Raw genomic sequence first — 19,649 nt, forward strand, 5'->3', positions numbered from 1 at the left:
CCCGCTGGCCTGCTGGCCGGCCCTGGACGTGGGCTTCCCAGGGAGCACCGGGCCTTGCCCTAGAGACTTGTTGTGTGCCCCTGATCCCCACTGCCACATCTGGGCGGGGAGGTGCCCCAGCCTGAGACTCACAGGGGCCCAGCAACTGACCTCTGCGGCTATAAAGCCACAGAAAGCATTCTGGCAAAGCAGCTAAGTCACAGATTTTAATTTCCATGTGTCATTTGAGCACTTTTGCCTTGAAAAGGGAAATTGCTCTAAATCAGAGGCCTCAAAGGAATAAAAGAGATAAAAAAGCAATTCCATTTTTCCTAACCCATAGTAGGTGCTAAACAAGTAACTGATTATTTCCTTTGATTTTTATATCACATATATTCAAATACTCCTTTCTCCCGAAAATGCTATAGTTCTTTGCACAAGCAATTTTCAAAAAGCTCCTCGAAGAGGGCTGTGCTGAACGGCAGAGTAACAGAGGCGAATAAAGAACCGATTCAAGCCGGAAAGCAGGCTTTCCCTCCGGTCTCAGGCTGGGTGGGGCTCTCTCTGCTCCAGGACGTTCAGGAGCCCTCACAGGAGCTCCTTTGTGTCAAATGCAGCTGTATAAACGCGACAAAGCCGCGCTTCATTCCCCAAACCTCTGCCCTTCCTAACTTTTCCTAGCATTGGTGCCAACTAGGAGGAAACGCTGGAATGAGCCTGGTAAACGAGCCCTACCTGCACCTTCCCGGGCCCCATGTTCTTCACTGGGGGTGGCTGGCAGGGCTGGCGCACGATGAAAAGTTGCTTTTTGAGGGAGGCAGAGCTGACGTTATTGAAGGCAAGGACCTGCACGGTAAACTCTCCTTCACTGGAAGGGCGACAAGGCACAGAAACAAAGACATTGATTCTGCCACGTGTCAGTCTTTCCTGAATTCCCCATAGCCATCCTACAACTGTGTAATTACAGGATTTGATGGTCAGACAGCCCACGAACGGGAACAGAGGAGACTCAGGTCATGAGGTTGATTTCCAAAGAGGCCATGTGTTGTCCAGTGAATAGACTGGCTGCCCACCCAGCGCAGGGCAGGACAGGCGCCCAACACCCAGACTGATGCCATCTGTTGTACGAGAGACAATCATCCACTTAAGCACCCGCTGCCTCCCTCCCTGAACTCTCCCAGCAGCCATAACCTGCCCCTCTGTCCAGCACGGGGTAATTCTCGGGGTCCCTGCATGATGGGCACCCCAGACCCGTGACTGGGGATCTTTGGGTACAAGCTTCCTGTTCTGTTCCCTACCCCATGGATCAGTCTTCCTGCAAACCCCGGAGGCCCAGGATGCACCCCACAGTCTGGAGATGAGGCCAGCCCAAGGAGGTCCAGAGGGTCTGGCTGCGGGGAGATGCAAGACAGGGAAGGAATGTGCCAGGCAGTTCCTGACCAGCAGGCCGTGTTTTACTAAAGAAATGCACACAGGTTTTACAAATGATGCAGGATGGACCACCATTCAAGACTTCTCAATTTGAAGCAGAATAGTCTCCATCAGAGGACCAAAATTTGAGCATGCAAGGACAAGAGTGTCGCTTGCGATCCTGGAGCTTCAGGAAAAAAGGCAGGTCCTACTGACCAGAGTGAAGGCTGTGAGATCCCTCTCAGGTTCCAGGTGGATGGAGAGCCCCCACAACTCTAGAGAGGACGGTGGAGGCCCGGAGCTGCCTATGTCCATTTCTATAGGCAAGAAAATGCTCCTGGGCTGCAGAGCCCATTCCCGGGCACCCAGGGCCCCCAGGTGCCCACCTGGGTCTACCTGGGCACTATTGCTCAATTCCTTTCTTATGGGAAAATCGATTTCCAGTGGAGAAGTCAAAAATCGGAAGCTAGTGATGGGGCCATCCAGGTGTCCCCTAAAGCAAGGAGAGGCCACAGGGTGGGTTCTCATGGAAGCCCTGCACTGAAGGAGGTCTGCAATCTTCCCCTGATGCCACCGGCCCACACACGCTTAGTTTTCTGGATACGTCTACACATTTTGAGATTTTATTACACCAGCGCAAAAGGCTCCATGCCAGCCTGAGGCTCAGTTCTGCCACACTTACATCTCCACAGCTGTGGCAATGGGCACCCACTGGTAGACCTTGCCCACTCTGGGTCCAGGATAATCCTGACCCTTCATCAGGGAACAAGAGCCAAGAGGCTGGACTGGGGATGAGTGGCCCTGGTTGGTCTGCACTTCATCACTCTCTTAACCTTGAGACGTGGCAATCCTGCAGTCTGCCCCTGTGGTTTCATGTGGGCATGCCCACCTCCCCCAAGAAACGCTCTGTCTATCTTGGACAAAGGCAGGCACACCTCTTTCCTGGATGTCCACAATGCTTTGTTCCAGGTAAACAGGGGATGCCCAGTAAACACGGAATCAAAAGATATTGCCCAGGCTCTTCTGGATGACAGTGAGGCCCTTTACAGTCCTTTCTGAGGATTTGCTATCTTTATCTGCCCACTTCCCCACGTCCCATCTGAGATCCTGCCAGCACTGCATGCCTCTCCATGTCCTGACCTGGCTGCCCCAGGGTCCTCCCCTTGTCCCTCTCCCCAGGCTTTCACTTGTCCCTTTGGCAAATATCTGCTCAAGATTTAACGTTCAGATCATATACAAACATGACTGTGAGCCGGCAAACACAACTGTGAGCCGGTTCTCCAGTTTTCCAAAGAAGAATGAGCTGCCCCCACACCTCCTCGGGCCCCCTTTGTAGCACTCAACTCCTGTGCTCAAAGTGTCCATTCTCCTCTTGTCTTCCCATGGGCCATGAGCCCGTTGGAGGCAATAGCTGGGTTTTAATTTGTCTCTCTTCAAAATCGGTCCACTGCATTGACTGAAAGGCAGGTTGGTTGTGGAGACCCCAGTGGCTGGTGCCTTGAAATGCCCTGTGCCGGGGCGGCTTACCTACTGTAGATGTGACTGGCAGAGCTGTTCCCCAGGCCGACGGCACCATCCCCAAAGTTCCACAGGTAAGCAACATCGGTGCCAAAGTTGATTCTGCACTCAAAGGTCACACTGGCATTCACCAGAGCTGAGCTAGTGGATGTGAGCCGATTGGCGACAATTCTCCTCTGCAGCCTGATGCAGTGGGGCTCTGAGGCCAAGCTGCTGATCCCGTTGGAAGCTGTAACCATCACGTGATACCTGTGAGGTGGGGCCAGGCGGGCAGGAAAGACAGATGGGAAGACAAGAACAAGGTCAGAGGTAGAGAGAATCTCCACATTACTTCAAGAGAAAGGCAGAAGCGTGGCATTTAATTTGTAGGAATGATCACAGCCCCCATGATTTCCATCTTACTGGGGAAAAGGGGGAGTGACACTTTTTGACCTCTCATTCTTCATTAATTAATTCACCTTTCCAAGGGATGGAGTAACACTGTTACCTTTTCTTAGATGAGGAATTTGCTTAGGTCTCACTGGTTGGATGTGGAGACGGGATCTGAACCTAGAATGGTCTGATTTCAAAGCCCCACCCCTTTCCTCCTAGTTCAGACTGAAGGAAAGGAAGTCCTGTTTCCTTTAAATTTACATTTGGCTCAATTCATAGAAGTGCTTAAGTGGCACTAAGTGCGAATGTCACACTCTTAATAATATTTTAGTCATTTTAGTAGCAAGACAATAATCTCCAGACTGAGTTAAGGCTGCATCATGAGCAGCCACCAATTGTGATGACCATTTTTACAGACCACTGGGGAAGGCTGAGTCTTTTCTTAACGCTTCTGGAAGTTGTCCTCATGGGTGGATCTTCTCCAAAATACCACACAAACTCCAGGGGAGTTGTTTCCTTGGTAACAGCTACAAAAGTGATATCGGTGTCTGTGGCGAACACAGTTCCATTTGTGTAGACAGAGACAGCTGTGACAAAGGAAAGGGAGGTGCAGATGCTTCATCACGGAAGGGCTGGAGTCTGTCCAGAGAAGTTAGCATCCTCACCTTCCCACGTAATCATGGCCATGACTGATGGGAAAGGAGCCTGCAGGTATGAATGTAGGACTGAGCACAGGGACGCAGCAGGAGGAACCCAGCAGGCAATATGAGCCCGAGTTCAAGGCCATCAAAGTAATAGCTCATAAAATGATATGGCCAATTCCTGTGGAATTCTACTGGAAAGGGTGTGGTACGGGGAAGTTAGCAGATGATTCTGCATGATAACCCACCTTCTCATACCTCTAGATTGAAGCCTTAGTGTCTGTGGTTTCTAGAAAAGTCATAGAACAAACTGCAGGTGAACAGAGCTCGTTCAAGGGCAAATGGGGACCTCAGCAGCACTAATCACAGAACCCGTGCTATCTGTGGCCTCTGTGATCACCACTGATTGCATGAGGAAGGTTGTGTTGAATCTAGAATCAGAATCAAAACGTACGTTGCATCTGATACCAAACAGAGATGCTGGGCCAAGCCTGGTTGTCTCCCACGTGGGTCCGAGAAGTAAAGGACACATTATATGAGGAAAAGGATGGAAAACAATGCCTAACCACAGTGCCTGGAATGAGAAAGAAAGAGGTAAGGGGAAAACAGTCTTAAAATTAATTCACTCATCTCACACAACACATGGTCAATATTTTCACTTTTTTACTTTCTTCCTTTGAATTCCAATAAATTTCAAAATTCAAAGCATGTGTTTGGAATGAGACAGACCTGAGAAACATGAACTTTGTCACAAAATTTCTCTCATTAAAATTTTCTTTAAGTGTTTTCTCTATCTCTCCTGAGAATGCCTTACATAGAAGTAACTACATTAATTCCTTTGAAATAAGTTAATTACTTCTCTAGATGGTTGTTTTTAAAGCATTTCTCCAATGTGTACACTAAGCAGTCTTTCACTTCACAGTAGTTCTTAAACGGGGTCCACAGGGAAGTCTTGGGCTTTCAAACCCTCTGAGATGAATGCAAACTGTTGCTTACATGTGTATACGTCACCCACACACACATAAACACACACACACGTGTGTAAGTACTAGGAGGACAGATACCAAACGTCTTGTCAGGTTCTAAAAGAGGACCATGATGTCTAGGAAGATTTAGAACAACTCATTTATCAGAAAGGGATGTTAAGAAAGGAGGTGGATATTTTTAAAAACATTATTGTTGTTCTGTATAGTATTTCTCTTTATAAAGAGAAAATGCTTATTTATAATAGTGATACAGTGAAATGGATATTTCGTTCTTCATCAGTGCATTAGAATTTCTGAAAAAAAACTATCCCATGACTAAGAGTGACATCAACTCATTAACAACGGCTGAAACTTAATTCTGAGCAGAGTCTGGTAGTCAGCAGTGCGAGGAAAGCACCAGATCACCCGGTTAGCGATCTGTGCCAGCACTTCCATCCTAACTCGAAGGATAGGTTCCTGGCATGGAACTGATGAAGGGCTTGTCAGGATTGTAGTTTCACACCAGCTATACAGGCTGCTTATTTATTTAATAAAGTTTAGACAAGACTGGTCAGTACGAATGACTAAAACCCTCCCCTAGGTGTAATGTAATTTCTTGGACAGAGTTTCTCACAAGGCTAAATGTCTGGATAACATACAGTCAGTGTGTGGAACGAGTTATAAAGACTATCATAAGAATGACTTCATTGAGACACGTCCCCTACTGGCTTCTCTCTTTTCCTTTTTCTGGGAAATTTAACCTGTAACTCCACCTACTTAGGCTGAACGCTCTGGGGTTATCTTTGACTGGCAGCCACACTGGCCCTGCTAAACATGGTGGGACGCTTCCTTCCACATATTACTGACATTTGGTGGAATCCTCCATTCCCACCCCACTGGCCTCCCAGCTTCGGGTTCCTCTTCTATAAAACTGAGATGAAAGGGAGCCCACCTCACAAGTAGCCGTGGGGATACAGCAAGGTGATGTAGGTGGAGCGTTAGCAGAGCGCCTGGCACCCTGCGAGCGCGCAGTGAACTCCAGCGGCTGCTGGGTCTCATCTCTGTGCTTTGACTTATTGCCACGTTGTTGGCCCAAAATGCTCTCCCACACCCATTTCTTCACGGCTCGTTCAAGGCTCATCATGGATACCAACTCCCTGCCCCACCCCCAGTTACACACAACTCCCCTCTGGGAAATCTCCCAGCCCTTAGCCGTGTCCTTCTTAAGGCATGTTTAAGTCCTAGCTTATATTTTCATAGGCATATCTTAATGCCTTTACTAGATTATAAATCCCTCAAGACCAGGACACATATGACTTCATCTTCATGTCCCCTCAGAGCACAGATTTGTGCATAAATATCTTCTGAATGAGGGAAGAGTAAGTGAAGAATATTGTGTCTGACTGGGGCACTGTTATAACTTGAACGTGCAGCTCCGGCAGAGTCATGCCTCATCCGGAGCTGAGGTTGGGGGCTCAGCCTCCAATGTCGGTCTTACTTTTCTGATCCATGTGGGAGCTGGCAAAGACCAGAAGTTCATCCTTGTGGACACTGCTGGAATTCATGAACACGGACATGGCCTCGTGGCCAACTTCCACATAATAAGGCCCAAGCTCCACTTCAGTTCCGTAAAACTCACTGTAAATAACCGCCCTGAGCATATAGACTCCTTCTGGAAAAAGAAGAATGGCCGTTTAATGACTTGTTAAAAGCATGCACAATTTGACATTTGTAAAATGGTGATGATGGGTGACTAATGCTGGAACTGACAAAGCAAAGGTGACTTTTCTTCTCCTTGTAGCAGTAGGGCCATTTCATGGGCGTGAGACCCCTGCAGACGCACAGGGCCCCACAGTCAACAGGGCTCAGCATGTGGTGTAATGATCTGTTGTCTTGAAATTCTTAAGAATTTTTTCAATAAAATGTGCTGCATTTCATTTTGCCCTGGGCCCTGAGAATTATGCAGGCAATCCTGTGCAACAGCAAATATTCGCAAGAATGAAAATAGATATTGGTCATCCCACAGCTAGACAAAAAAACACTTAAATAGTCAAATGGAAATACATCAAAGAAGTATTATGGCAGATTACAAAAATGGCCCCAAATTCTCACCCTGTTTTCACGTTCTTATAATACAACTACGACGTGATTTTGCAGCTCCTTCCAATAAGTGGTGGGGCCTACTTCTCCACCTCTAGAACTGGCATTGGTCTTGTGGCCAATGGATTTGAAAAGCGCTCGTGCATATGCTCTCACTTGCTTGTCTCGGGACTCCTGTTATCGCCCCACGTGAACAAGGCTGGGGAGGCCGCTGAATGATGGCATACCCAGGAGTCACCCCCTTCAAGCTACTGAGCTGACTGGCAGCTGGCTGCAGATCCACAGATGCGCCTGTCTGAGACCAGCCCAGGCTCGAAGGACTCCCAGCAGAACCTTGGGTTAAACACTCAGTTGTGCTCTAAGGGACTAAGTTTGGGGTGGTTTGCTACATACCAATAGATTACTGACACAGCTCCACTGGACTGAAAAGGCCTTTAGCAATTCTTTAATCCTAATTGCCCACACAGTATTTTTCCATTGGTCATTTGATCCCCAAACTTTAAAATGTTAGGAGATTCCTAATGTATCCCAGGATAAAATCCTCAGCTGGGCCCTTCACCCTTAGCTGAGCTGGTCCCACTTGTCCTCTCTGGCTCCCTCATGTACACACCTGACTCTTCACCCCTGCAGAGCTAGGCCCCATTCTCTATCACTCATCTGCACCCATGCGCAACCTTTCTCTCTGCTTACAATGTTCCTCTTCACACCTCTATTTGGCCAACTTGCACCTACCTTGAGCCTTGTTGGATGACCCAGGCAGAAGGAGTGGCTCCACCCGGCATTTGACCACAGAACTTGGGTTGTGCTTCCCTCTCAGGACTCCCCACACTGTCTGTCTTCTTTGTCCCACAACCTCAGCACAAAGCACTTAGTAGACAAACAATGAATGTTGACCAAATGACCAATCAAGTTTTTCAGAATGGAAAACTGAAGCTCAAAGAGGTTAAATAATTTGTCCAAGGCATGGAGTATGCAATTATTTCTTAGGAATTAAGATAGTCTTTCCTCTGTTCACTTTCTGCATCTAAATTATATGGAGTTAATATATAGATCTAGGGAAAGCTGCAAGTACTAGTGTACTAAGAAGCTGAAAAGAGGGAATGACTTTAAAGAGCAAAGCATATCAATGAGGAAGAGCAATAAATGTGACGATATACAGAAGATTTTGTACTACACACTGTGACGAGCCAAGGCCAGATAGAAGGGCATCCCATACTACGCATGGGTCAAGAGAACATACATGAGAAGTGGGGACACTTTCCCAAAATGTAATCTCTCTTGGAAGCTACATCTTAAATGCCAAGACATCATTTATAGAATTATCCCAGCTGTCTTATAACGCCGCTTCTCATAGTTGCGTCCAGACAAATTCTGCACATGGATTTTGATGATAAGGAGAAAGTGAAATGGACACCATGCAGTTCACCATGCTCATGGGGATCAGCACTTAATAAAGAGCTGTGCTCTGTGTAAATCAATAAATTGCTCACGGTTCATTTTAAAAGACAGAGTTCATGACTGTGAGTTAGGAAAGGCAATTTATGGACCAGCTGAGAGAACTCTGTGGGCTCAGATGAATTTGGCATTGGAACCTCATCTCTACATTGCAACCAAATCTTGGGCATTCTTGAACCACAGGTTGACTTTAGACTTAACTGCTACTGGGAGTTGTGACACCAATTCCTTATTTTAAAGCAACAAAGAAAATAATTAATATGCATTAAAGTTGTAGATGCTTAAAATTAATCGGACATTTTGATTTGAATGTGGAAGTATAGTCAGCATTCCACTGCATCTTCTGGGAATTAATCCCGAAGCAAAACAGAAAACAGCAAACAAAATGCAATTTTTTTTTTTTTTTTTGGTGAAACTAGGAGGTAACTAGCATGTTCAGAATCCAAAATAGATGTAAGAGCTGCTACAAGCAGCAAAAATCAAGCATGATGAACAGGAATCCTGCAGGAGGGAGAGAAGAGAGGAAGCCCTGGAGTGAGAGCTCAGTAGCAAGAGGACTCAGTGGCTGTGAATATCAGAACACATACATGCACAAGCACACACACATGTGCACACTCACACTGCCCTTCTGTAAAGTGAGCGGCACACCATTTGGGGCACAGCGGGGGTGGAGCTGAGCTGGCTGAGATGAAGAGTCTCTCTGGACTTGGTCTGGTTCTGAGAGGAGGGGAGGGGAGGGAAGAATCGTACAGACGAACCATATTTGGGAGAAGCACTCTGCTTCTGTGGGAGAAGAGGGGAGGAGAGTCTGCATGGCAGAAAAACCACCTACTGCCTACCTCCATTAGCTAGAGGAAAGACAGGTTATGTAAACACAAATCCCTGTTTTATCAAAAGTCTCAATTAGTCTGTAACACAGCCTTGACACACACATGTGCTTACACACACATACACACATGCCACCTGCAAATAGCTAGTTCGAGAAAAAAGCAACTCTTTTAATTATGAACAATACTAGGAAGGAAGGAAGGGAAAGATGGAGGGAAACAGGAAGAAAGAAAAGAGGAAAGAAAGAAGGAAGGAAAAAAAGAAAGAGAGAGAGGGGCCGGCCCTGTGGCCGAGTTGTTAAGTTTGCGCACTCCGCTTCAGCAGCCCAGGGTTTCGCTGGTTCAGATCCTGGGGGCGGACATGGCACCACTCATCAGGTCATGTTGAGGCGGCGTCCCATATAGCACAACCAGAGGCACTCACAACTAGAATATACCACTACGTACCAGGGGGGCTTTGGGGAGAAGAAGAAAAATAAAGAGACTGGCAACAGATGTTAGCGCAGGTGCCAATCTTTAAAAAAGAAAAACAAAAAAAGAAAAGAAAGAGTGAGAGAGGGAGGAAGAACATTTAGGATACACAAGATACTATAAGAGTCAATATGGGAAATTTAGGAGATATTCATAATAGGTTAAGATCATTTATCCATTTATCCCAAAACATTGCCCATGGGAAGATAAAGGGATTTAACTTAAGGAATTAGTAGCTTCTATGCTGCAAGACCATAGAGCAGAAATGCAAGAAATGAAGGCAACATTTCAGAGAATAATGGAAAATAGAAACTAAAGACCACAAAAGAAGAGGTATAGGGAAAAAATGAGAGGTGCAAGCAAGATGAAATAAAAACACAGAACAAAAAGGATTACAAAAGACAAAAGATCTAACACATGCATGACCAGAACCTTCCAAAAAAGAAAGCTGAAATACTGGAACAGAAAAATATTCTATAGTAATAAGATATAACTAAAGAAATCATCTCTGAAACAAAAGAAAACAATACATATCTACATAGGAAATGTATACTGCGTGCCAGAGAAAGCTGACCCAGAATGGTCAACACTGAGACATGTTCTGGCAAAGCTACAGGACTTCAAATATAAACAAATAATTATTTTGAGCCAGACAGAGGCATCAAGTCATCTACCAAGGGAAAAACAGAAGCTGGCCTTAGAATCCTCACAGCGTGGGGATGCACGGAGAGTTACACTGAGAGCTTCTGAAAGCACAGATTCCTAGGACCCACCCCCTGGGTTTCTGCTTCAGGACGTGTAGGGTGGAGTCCGAGAATCTGTGTTTCACACACATCTCAGGCGATACTGACGATGCTGGTCCAAGGACCACACTTGAACAACCACTGCTATATGCCAGAATAGAGCAAAGAAACAACACACTTCCTCAAGAAAAGAACGTGAGACCAAGGATTGAAAAGCCAGCAAATTGTCATTCAAATATAATAAAATTTTGATACTGCTAAAGGACTTTTATCCAAAATATACAAAGAACTCTTCAAACTCAACAACAGGAAATCACACAACCCAATTAAAAAATGGACCAAAGACCTTAACAGATACCTCACTAAGGAAGATATACAGATGTCAAGTAAGGCTATGAAAAGATGCTCCACATCACATGTCACCAGGGAAAGGCAAATTAGAACAACTATGAGATTTCATTACATACCTATTAGAATGGTCAAAATTTGAATCCTGACCATACCAAATGCTGTGAGGATGTGGAGCAACAGGAACACTCCTTCACAGCTGGCGGGGATGCAAAAGGGTACGCCGCTTTGGAAGACAGTTGGATGGTTTCTTACACAACTAAATATACTCCATGATCCAGCAACCACGCTTCACAGTATTTACCCAAATGAGTTGAAAATGTATGTCCACACACAAAGCTGCACATGGATAGTCAGAGCCGCTTTATTCATAATTGCCAAAACTTGGAAGCAACTGAGATGTCCTTCAGTAGGTGAGTGGATAAATAAACTGTTGTACATCCAGACAACAAAATATTATTCAATGTTAAGAAGAAATGAGCTATCAAATCATGAAAAGACATGGAGGAAGCCTAAATGTATATTACTAAGGGAAAGAAGCCCATCTGAAAAGCCTGCATAAAATTCCAATGATACAATATTCTGAGAAAGGCAAAACTATAAAGACAGTAAGAAGATCTGTGGTTGCCAGGAGTTGTGGGGAGAGGGGAGGGATAAATAGGCAAAGCAGAGAGCATTTTTAGGACAGTGAAAGCACTCTGTAAGATATCATAATAATGGATGCGTATTTGTCCAAACCCACAGAATGTAAAACACCAAGCGTGAACCCTAACATCAATTACAGCCTGCGGGGGATGATATGTGTCAATGCAGGTTCATCAGTTGTTGACAGACATCCTCTCCTGGGGAGGGGGATATTGACAATGGGGGAGGCTGGGCACGTGGGGAGCAGGGTATGTGGGTAATTTGTGCACTTTCCTCTCAATTTTGCTGTGAACCTAAAACTGTTCTAAAAAATAAAGACTTTATATTAAAAAAAAATCTACTAGTGGGCAAACTTCAAATGGGAAAACTATGGCAAAAGGACTAAGGGTGAGAACTGAATCAATTTAACTATAGAAATAGAACTAAAACAAATGTGGGGAAGTAGTTGACAAAGAATGTAGGTATGTGTCTGACCATGGAGAAATTATACAACAAACCCAAATGGGAAGGGAAAGCCAGCAAGAGGTGGGAGGTTGTGGAAATGCAGACTGCCTCATATGTAATGCTGGAAAGTAGAAGGCATTGTCCACACACTTAACAAAACAATTAACAAAGCTATAAGCATATTTAAGAGTACAAAGGAAAATACTAATAAAGATGATTTAAATGATTAAACTTGGGTGATGAAGAAGTCAGGGGCAGGGAGGGGAAGAAAGAGAGAACCCACGAATTTCATCATTGCGTGGAGTGGGTAAAGAATAGATACTGTGAAACAGAAGGATGAGGACCTTGATGGAGTTATAAATAAAAGCATCAACTAAAACAAGGGTGCAAGCCTCCCGAATTTCAGAACACTAACTCAGACAAATATTTAATGAAATATATCTTAAAATGTGTACAGAGCCCATAACGTAAAGAATAACAGAGCTAAGACCAGATATCTGTCATTTCAGTCAAGACAAATTCACTAAACTCATCTATTAAAATAAGACTACCAGAATGGATCACACACAGCAAAGTCAACTCCCCCGTAGACGAAAGAAATACTGAAAACAGTGATTCTAAAAGGTGGGAAATGAAAGAATGACCAAAACTGTAACAGGCTGCTGTGAGGAGTGCAGAATGTGCCCGAGGCTGCAGGAGCCTGAGAACGGAACACAACACACTGCTTTCATCACACGCTTATTAAAGAAACTGGGGGCACAGTCAAAGGAAGGGCAAAGAGGGCAGGGTTATCTACTTAGGGCAGGGTGCTACCTCATGGGAGGATCGCCCTGAACCCTGCCTTAGGCAAGGTCCTCCCCTCTCCCTCTCCCTCTGTCTCTGTCTCTCTCTATTACCTCTCTCTCTCTCTCACACACACACACTCACACATGCCTTCCCGGGATCAGAGCTGAGGGTGAGCACAGGGCTCAGCAGATGGAAGGTGCCCGGAGCCAACAGCCTTGGGGTTGGGGGACACAGGGCTGGGACTCTCCTATAACCCGCTGTCTGTCATGATTTTCATTTCTAACACTGACCACATTTTAAGCCACAAAGACAACGTCAGAACTTAAAAAATTAAAGAGGGCACAAGAGTGGAGAAAATATTTGCTTATCATGATAGAATAGTACTGTAATAGTGAAACTAGCACACAAAAAAGCCCATATGACATGCAGAAATTTTAAAATTTAAACAATAGTAAATAATTTAAGTATCTAACTCAAAATGGCAAACAAGAACAAAAACAGTTTATAAAAGCAGGAAGAAAAAAGTAAAGATAAAAGCAGAAATTAATGGGGCCTGCCCCATGGCAGAATGGTTAGGTTCAGCACGCTCCGCATCGGCAGCCCAGATTTGTGAGTTTGGAACCCAGGCATGGACCTACACCACTGGTCAGCCATGCTGTGGCAGCGATCCATATACAAAATAAAGGAAGACTGGCACAGATGTTAGCTGAGGGCAAATCTTCCTCAAGTAAAAAGAGGAAGATTGGAGGCAGGTGTTAGTTCAGGGAGTCAATCTTCCTTTTAAAAAAACAAAGCAGAAATTAATAAACTTATGGGAAAAAATGTAATTAACAAAATTCAAAAGCTTGTTCTTTAAATAAACTAGTGAAAATTTATCCAATTTAATCAAGAAAAAGAGAAGAGGAGAACACATAAAACAGAAAATAAGAAATGACAGAAAGGAAATAACATAGAGACTGACCTAATTTAAAGAAACATAGGAGCCTGTTTTGTTCACTTCCATGCAAATAAATGTGAAAACCTGGACTAAATGGATACTTTTCTAAGAAACTATGACTTTAAAGAACTAACTACAAGAGAAACAGAAGATCTCAACAGATGAATTTCTATAGAAGAAATAGAAGAAGATATCATAGAAGAAATAGAGTTAACAAGAAAAATGTACCAGTCTCAGATGGTTATAAGCAAATTCTCCAAAATAGAACAACTATTTCCAACGCTATTTAAACTATTTCAGGACAAATGAAAAATAAAGACAATCTCTAAATAACATTGAGACCGGTCCCGTTTATGATTACCAGTGAAGAATCATAGTAAAATGTTAGAAAAATGAACTCAGTAGCACATTCATAGAAGAATACACCAAAATCAAGTGAGTATTTCCCTCCTAGGACTTCAAAGATGATTCAATATTAAGATATTAGTTAATATTTGTAGCTCTAAAGAGGAAAAAAGATCATAAGATCAGCTCCACAGATGTTGAAAAGGATTTAACAAATTCAGCAACTTTTGATTTTTAAAAAAGTCCTCAATAAAGGAGGAAAGATGAAATCTTCCTTAATCTGATAAATTACATCCACCCCAAATCCTGTATCAATTTTAATGGGAAAAGACTAGAAATATCTCAAGACAAAGATGCCCACTATCATCTCTCCTATTTAACCTTGTTTTGGAAGTACCAGCCAATGCAATTAAATAAGAGAAAGACACTAAAGCTGCAACATTGGCAGTGTGAGGCTGACAAATTACCATGTGTAAATATGTTTACGTAACTGAAACACTAAAGAATAAACTTCACGATGACTAAAACAATATGAGAATTCAGTACAATTGGAGGGTAAAAAATTAATAGCAAATATCGTCAACTTTTCTACACCCCAATGACAACCAATTTGAAGATAAAATGAAAGAAAAGATCTCCTTACAACAGCACAGAAATAAAATATCTTACAGAAAATATATAAATTCCACATGGAGAAATTTTTAAATGCTTCTAAAGACACAAGGAAGAAATGAAAAGAGAGGGCATTTTCATGAAGGGGGAGACGCTTCAGCATAAATATTCTGTATAAATTAATTTAGAAATTTAACATTATCCAAATTAAAATGCCAATAAGATATTTTTATACTAGTCAGTGTGAGTCTAAACGCCACATGGAAAAATGAAGAAGTGAAAATAACCAGGATAATTTTAGAAAAGATGAGTAACAAAGGGGAAGGAACCCTAGATGGAGCAGAACAGAACCTTAGATCAAAATTGCCAGAAAGCTCAAGGAAATTAAGCGATGACAGGGGCGCCCTCCGAAGCAATGAGGGGGCAGGGGGCAGTGGGTGGACACTCAGAAAAATAAATAGAATCTACACCTCAGACTTTATGCCAGAATATACATTTAAGTGTATCAAATATTGAAATGTGCAAAATGGAATTATAAAAATACTAGGAGAAAAGAGGAGAGAATTATTTTATAAACTTGGAGTAAAAACAGCATTCCAACCTATGACATAAAACTCAAAAATCATAGAAGAAAGGATTGACAAAGTACACTTAATAAAAATTAAAATTTTTCCATGAAAAGGAAAAAACTAGAAACAAAGCCAAAACACAAACGACAACTTGAGAAAAGAATACAATATTTGCAACTATATAGTAGTAAGAGGACTAACTTTCGTAATTACTAAAAGCGCTCATACAAACACTATATCACGTTGAACCACGAAAGTGCTCTTTTTCCTGGTAAAGTATGGTCAAATGTTGGCAATTTCACATAGTTGAACCTAGTAAGACGCAAATTAAAACCGGGGAAAGATAAGTTTTCACCTTTCATATTGACGTTGGCACTCCCCACGGGAGTCTAAACTAGACGATCCTCATTGAGAGCGGCTTAGCAACGACTATCAAGTTACAAACGTACATAGCATTTGAGGCAATAATCCCTCTTTTCTATGAAATGGTATATACATGCGATTATTCACCACAATGTTGTTTGTAACATCGGAAGTTTCGAAAAAAATCTCAATGTCTGCCAATAAAAGAAAATGTTAAGGAGATTTGGCCCATTAAATTGATGGAATATTCTGCAACTACACAAAAGAACAGGGAAGCTCCTTCTGTGCAGATATAGAAATACCTCTAGGATGTGGAAGCGCATCTAAGTGAGCAGGGAGCAGGAATCTGTATGCAGGAGACTTCCATCTCTGTCCAAGAGGGAAAGATCACATTCGTACTCGCTTATAAATATATTAAAGATATAAGAAACAGAAGCAGTGTTGCGTGTGGCGAGGGACCTGGACAGTTAGCAGGAAGAGGACCTTTTACCACGTCTCTTTCTATAATGTGGGGATTTGAACCTTGAGAATGTGCCACGTTCAAAGAATGATTCAAAAAAACAAAAAGAAAGAAAAAAGTTAAATTCTGCTGGTAGGCAGGAAAGCATCTGAATTCTCCACATGTTCCACACCATCAGCTCTGTGGACTTAGCAGTTGTCTAAGCAGAATGGTTCCAATGCTGAAATGTTTGTATTAGGACTTTTTTTCCTCACTGTGGTCTAAATGCAAAGTATTCAAAATTTTAACATAAAAGATTTAGTGCGCAATGTTGTGTGCCCGTGTGTGTTGCACTTGAAGGACAATATAAGTGATCGACAACAGTAGCTTAGAAGTTTCTCTCTGTAGGGGAAGTAACTCGGCTGCATTAGCTGTGTGACCTCAGGACAAACCCCTTGCCCCTTCCAGCCTTCGTGTGCTCCTCTAAATGGAGACCCTGATCTACCCCCAGGGTTGACGGGAGGACTAAATGAAAGTACATGAACAGCAGGCACAGGGCAAGTTCCTCGAGCCTTTGTTATCAGAACAGGGAAGGTGCAGATGGGTCTAGAGCAGCAGAAGGCTCCCAGCACTGAGGTCTCACCATATTCAGCATTTCCTTCCCGTGCTCCTGAGACTGACCCCATGAACCCTACCTTTCCCGTACTGGTGGGAGGCAGTAACCGCCATTTCCTCAGACACATTGCAGGTCCTCATTCGAACCCCAGAACTGTCTCCAAAATCCACCACGAGACACAGAGCCCCTTTGGAAGCCATTTGAACCCGGAACCCCAGACTCTGAGGTGCCTGAGTGTCAGTTTCTGGTGAGCGATGGATGACAGGATCCACTTGGTCAGCAGGACCTTGCACTGGGATGACTTCAGGATGACACTGAGTGAGGGGACAGGGCTGCTTGGGACCAGGTTGGGATGCTGAGAGGCTGCCGGTGCAGTGAGCTCCAGGAGGAAGGCCGTCGGAGCTGTGGGGAGAGAGGCAGAGCACTTCAGACATCACAGCAGTCTGACAAATCCCTGGAACATGTCACCAGGAGGGACAGGTAGCAGGAGAGAGCAGCCACTCTGGAGGCCATTCAGCTGAAAGTGAGGTTTGTGGAACCTGATGACAAAGATTACTTTTGCTGGTTCTCAAAGTGGGGTCCCAGGGCCAGCAGCACCAGCATCACCTGGCACTTGTGAGTGATGCTAGTTCTCATGCTGCACCCCAGCCCACTGAGTCACCCCAGCCCAGATTCAGAAGCCTGGGGTGGGCCAGCAAGCTCCCAGGACACTAAAATCTGAGAACCACTGTTCTAGCTGCATTAATCGCAGCAATAATGTAAATATTTCCCCTCATCACTGAAGTAATGGACATGAAAAGTATTTCCCCCAAGAGTCACTACCTTTGATGTTTTTGTAAAAACGCTCTATGTGGGTTAGGTGCCATCATTTCTACATGCAGCTCTTTGTGCTGTGAATAAGTTGAGGAGTCAGGAATAGTCTAGATGACTCCACCTTCAGCTTCCAATAATATAGGACTTCTGTGATCCTCCATTATTTGTTAAAATCTGTTCAGGGTGACGCCTGTGGTGTTGGCACAGTCAGGTAGCCAATAGCATAAACTAGAGAATAGAAAAAGCTTAACATAGAGAGAAAACTTTCACGGAATTGGGAATGATTTAAGTATCTTAATGACCAATCTCCATGCTCCCTGGGATGTCCCTCCTCTGCACGTGCGGTGCATGTCCCATTAGAAATACACATATACACTGTATGATCTCACTTAGAGGTAGAATCTAAAAAAACTCAAGCTCATAGATCCAGAGAATAGATTGGTAGTTGCCAGAGGTGGGGTTGAGGAGGGATGAAATGGGTGAAGGGGGTCAAAGGGGACAAACTTCCAGTTATAATATAAGTCAGTCCTGGGATATAATGTACAGCATGGCAATTATAGTTATTAATGCTCTGTTGCATATTCGAAAGCTGCTAAGAGAATAGATCTTAAAACTTCTCATCACTAGAGAAAAAATTTATAACTATGTGTGGTGACAGATGTTAACTAGACTTATCAAATCACGTTGTGCATCTAAAACTAATACAACGTTATATGTTGATTATATCTCACTAAAAAAATACACACAAGTCTTTAGTCTGGATATGTGACTGTGTGGGGGACTGGCATTGGCCACCCCAAGATATGTCTCTTTGGCATGAGGATTATTTGGGGCTGGTTACTTTTAATAAACTGCAGACTGGAAGGAGGCTCTGAGGAGTGAAACTTGCTTGCCCTTTGTTAGGAGACATTTACATTGTAAAGGAAATCTCCATCTGTAAAGGTGCCTCCCTCTCTGTACCAGGAAGAAGGGGGGAATGACCTTATCTCTAGAAACTCTTAATCAATGCCAAAGGCAAGGACTTAAATCTGCATTTGTTTACTGTACTTGTGTGGTAATCTCCCATGATCGACTACACCTCCACCCCCAACATCCTCCTTTGTCGTTAGCTGAAGATGATATTTAAAGTGGGGGCTTCAGCCATTTTGGTGAGTTGCTCAGCTTGCCTGAGCCTCTCCCATGTATACATGTTATAAAGCTTATTTAATTTTCTCCTATTATTCTGTCTCATGTGAATTTAATTTGTTCTCCAGCCAGAAGAACCCACAGTGGGTAGAGGAAATGTCTTCCTCCCCTACAACTGATTCGAAAAATAAAAGAAACCAAGTAACATGGGCTCCAATGGGAAACATTGGCCAACTGCGTGGTCACTCGCTACAAAGGCAACTGCCACTGAAAAGAACAAGTAAGATATTACTATCTTCATAGCTGATTGAGCAGGGCTCCTAGATCTGGGTCTGGAGGGGACACTGGCCTTCATACCACACTGACCCTACCTGCTGGGCAAGGTGAGAGAAGGTGAAATCTGGGGGCTGATCTGAGCAGATGCAGCCACTCTGATGTCACCCATCGTGACAGTGGTCGATGTGACGTCAGTCCCAGGAAGCAGCTCTGCAGCCACGTCCTCTGCAGAGTGCAGTGGTCCCATGGCACAGGAGGGAATTTCCACTTTCAAGCTACAGGGGCCCGCCGCAGGACAGGTACACAGGAATTTAAAAATTTGATGACAGTGAGGGGTTAGGACATGCCCAAGTTTGCCATCAGTACTAGTGTTTCTCCACGGTCAGAAAACCAACTAATAAGGAGCCTCAGTGAAGCTGAGGGCTCCCTTATTTGAGTGGGTTACTACAAACCGGCCCCATGCATTGGTAAGACATTGAGGAGGAGACAATTCCTACTTTCCAGCAGATCAGCCAAGAGAGCACCCAGCTGGTGCCAGCTGGAACTACAAGGCATGTTTTATCTGGCAAGGATTCTAGGGAAAGATTATTATCAGAAGTTCACGCTGCTCCCCCAGCTAAGCTAATAGAAAACGACCTATTTTATAGGGTCAGCTAAAATTGAAGTGGACAGCTGAGAGATGGTGCTCTTGCAAACAGAAAAAATGTGACATATATTTTCCCTTATTGCAGAGACAAATTTTAGTTATGCTTTCAAACTGCCTGAGCAGTATCCAAAGGACTAGAAGTTCAAAATATTGTTACCAACAAACCCTGAGGGCTGCCTGCACCCACCCGCAGCTCTCTGATGA

The 19,649-nt window shown here is 43.9% G+C and overlaps 1 protein-coding gene across 1 annotated transcript in view; it reads right to left on the minus strand.

The window, feature by feature from the left end:
- PKD1L1 (polycystin 1 like 1, transient receptor potential channel interacting) overlaps positions 1–19,649 on the minus strand; it is a 116,145-nt gene that overhangs the window by 92,284 nt on the left and 4,212 nt on the right. The window contains exons 3-8 of the mRNA XM_070615563.1: positions 16,665–16,987; positions 6,384–6,557; positions 4,375–4,494; positions 3,698–3,866; positions 2,917–3,156; positions 715–847 (exon numbers count right to left, since the gene is read on the minus strand). Of these exons, the coding sequence (XP_070471664.1) occupies positions 715–847; positions 2,917–3,156; positions 3,698–3,866; positions 4,375–4,494; positions 6,384–6,557; positions 16,665–16,987 (1,159 nt within the window). The remainder of the gene's footprint in view (positions 1–714; positions 848–2,916; positions 3,157–3,697; positions 3,867–4,374; positions 4,495–6,383; positions 6,558–16,664; positions 16,988–19,649) is intronic.

The sequence above is a fragment of the Equus przewalskii genome, chromosome 4, assembly GCF_037783145.1.
Source record: "Equus przewalskii isolate Varuska chromosome 4, EquPr2, whole genome shotgun sequence".
NCBI lineage: Eukaryota > Metazoa > Chordata > Mammalia > Perissodactyla > Equidae > Equus > Equus przewalskii.